At 42.1% G+C, this 2,060-nt stretch overlaps 1 protein-coding gene across 1 annotated transcript in view; it reads right to left on the bottom strand.

Moving 5' to 3' along the window:
• LOC101856172 (pneumococcal serine-rich repeat protein) overlaps positions 1 to 2,060 on the bottom strand; it is a gene marked incomplete in the record, with an annotated part of 49,450 nt that overhangs the window by 2,469 nt on the left and 44,921 nt on the right. The window contains 2 exon segments of the mRNA XM_005095693.3: positions 111 to 236; positions 619 to 724. Of these exon segments, the coding sequence (XP_005095750.2) occupies positions 111 to 236; positions 619 to 724 (232 nt within the window).

Raw genomic sequence — 2,060 nt, 5'->3', positions numbered from 1 at the left:
CCACCTGCCAAAATAACAGCAGAAAAAAACCCCAAAAAAGAAAAAACAGACAACAAACACGGAAAAAACAAACAACAAATAAAATAATTTTAAAAAACCAAAAGACTTACTGCATCCGTCCGCGTTGAGCGTGCCTGTAGAAGCACACTCACAGTAGCCAGCGATGCAGTTGCCTGTGTAGGCCGTCATGTCCTGAGAACTACAGGTGGCTATAGCTGTACAAGGCAGGCCCTTTGCTGCGGAGGAGAACAAAGTAGGAGTGTATGCAATACAGTCGACATTGACGGGGATGGTCACCTAGTGGAAGACCCGTAGCGTCAGTGGCCTAGCAGTTAGGCTCTCAGACTCGCAATCGTAAGGTCGTGGGTTCGAATCCCGTCAGTGGCCCGACATTGTGTTCTTGGGAAAAGCACACACACACATACACACACACACACACACACACACACACACACACACACACACACATTCATTCATTCATTCGGAGGAAAGAGGTTCTTTTTTTGGGGGGTGGAGGGGGGGGGGGTCGGGAAAGAAAGAGACAATAAGTTCAAATTTAAGCAAAGTGGAAAAGTGGCGAATATTAAGTATTAAAAAGAGCTAACAAAAGTGACTTACTGGCAGAATAGGTTATGGTTAAGGCGGGGCTGTGGCTGGAGGCTTGAGAACCGACGGTGACCTTACACTTGTAAGCTCCAGCATTGCTTGTCATGGCGTTTGAGATCTGAATGGGAAAAGAGAAAGAATGTTTTAATAGACAGACAGCCAAAGAGATTAGTGCCTGTAAAATACAGCTTGCACTGTATGCTTCCCAGGCGGTTGAGATTGTTTCAGATTGCTTTCAGGTCTACTGGAATAATAGCTATGATATAGATTGTAAAGCTCACAGAATTTATGATTGAGCGGGAAATTGCACTACTCAAATTAATGCTATTATAGTTCAGTTTAGAAGATTAGACATTTTACTATAGAGTAACCTACAAAGAAAACAATAGAAGGAGAGATACGGATCAAAGATGTTTGATAGGGAAAAAAGGTAGCAGACCAAACCTGAGCGCCCGCCAACTACCCACAAAGATTTTCTAGATTTCGAACGATCAATGGAGTACATTCGCATATTGTGCCAAGGTAGAAATATAATAATCCCCATCCCCCACCAATTCTTGAATTTAAAAAGTGTGCCTTTCGAGTATGAAGTCACATAATAATAATAATAGATAGCATTTGTATAGCGCATATCCCCGCTCAGCAGCAGGCTCTATGCGCTTTACACTATATTATTACCCCAGCAGACCATAGAACACTCCGAAACATTCTCAGCTTCCCGGAAAGCATACATCAACCCAAATATGGCCGCACTTGAAACTGGAGACCCCGGAAGTGCGTAAAAGGTCAAGTACGTTTTGAATGATGGGATACATCTTACTTTAACATGTTTTATTACTGCAGAGGTACCCGTTAACGTCAAACAGTCAGTGTTCTTGTGGATATTACACTGGTCCCAGTCATGGGAAAAATATACGTGTAGTAATTACATTATAGCTTTTTCACGTTCGTCTGACCGCGTTAAAAAAAACTTTGATACATCGAGGAATTTATCTCTGCCCATAACATTTGGCATAGCACTTCTTCAGGCCAGGGACAACATTTTTTTTCCAAAACATTTTTACCCAGTAGGCGTAATAAAAAAGTTTTATTTTTCTCTTTGGGCTCTATATTAAAAACCGATCTTTGCTTGCATACACAGGGTCACTAAAATAAACGACTTACAGTAGTCTTGCCTACAAATTACTCATTTTGAGACAATGGCACCGCCCAGCCCCCACATTCCAGTGTAGGCTTGTCAGTTTCATCCCCCCGGCTGTCTAGACGTCTCCACGTGTTCCGCAGGAGTCTTGAAAAAATACTCACCCCGCCTCTTGAACCGTCTTTCTTAGTTGAAAGTAAAAGAGTGTTGTTGAGGGAAACAAATGGTTTAGGCGTATTCTGTAAATCCCCTATTATCTATTTTTACCCGCTTTAGGAATACATCTAAGAAAACGTGTCGAACTTTAGTTTGC

The sequence above is a fragment of the Aplysia californica genome, unplaced genomic scaffold (genome assembly GCF_000002075.1).
Source record: "Aplysia californica isolate F4 #8 unplaced genomic scaffold, AplCal3.0 scaffold00111, whole genome shotgun sequence".
NCBI classification, from domain to species: Eukaryota; Metazoa; Mollusca; class Gastropoda; order Aplysiida; family Aplysiidae; genus Aplysia; species Aplysia californica.
Note: the sequence above shows the minus strand (reverse complement) of the source record. Positions and strands in the feature narration are given on the sequence as shown.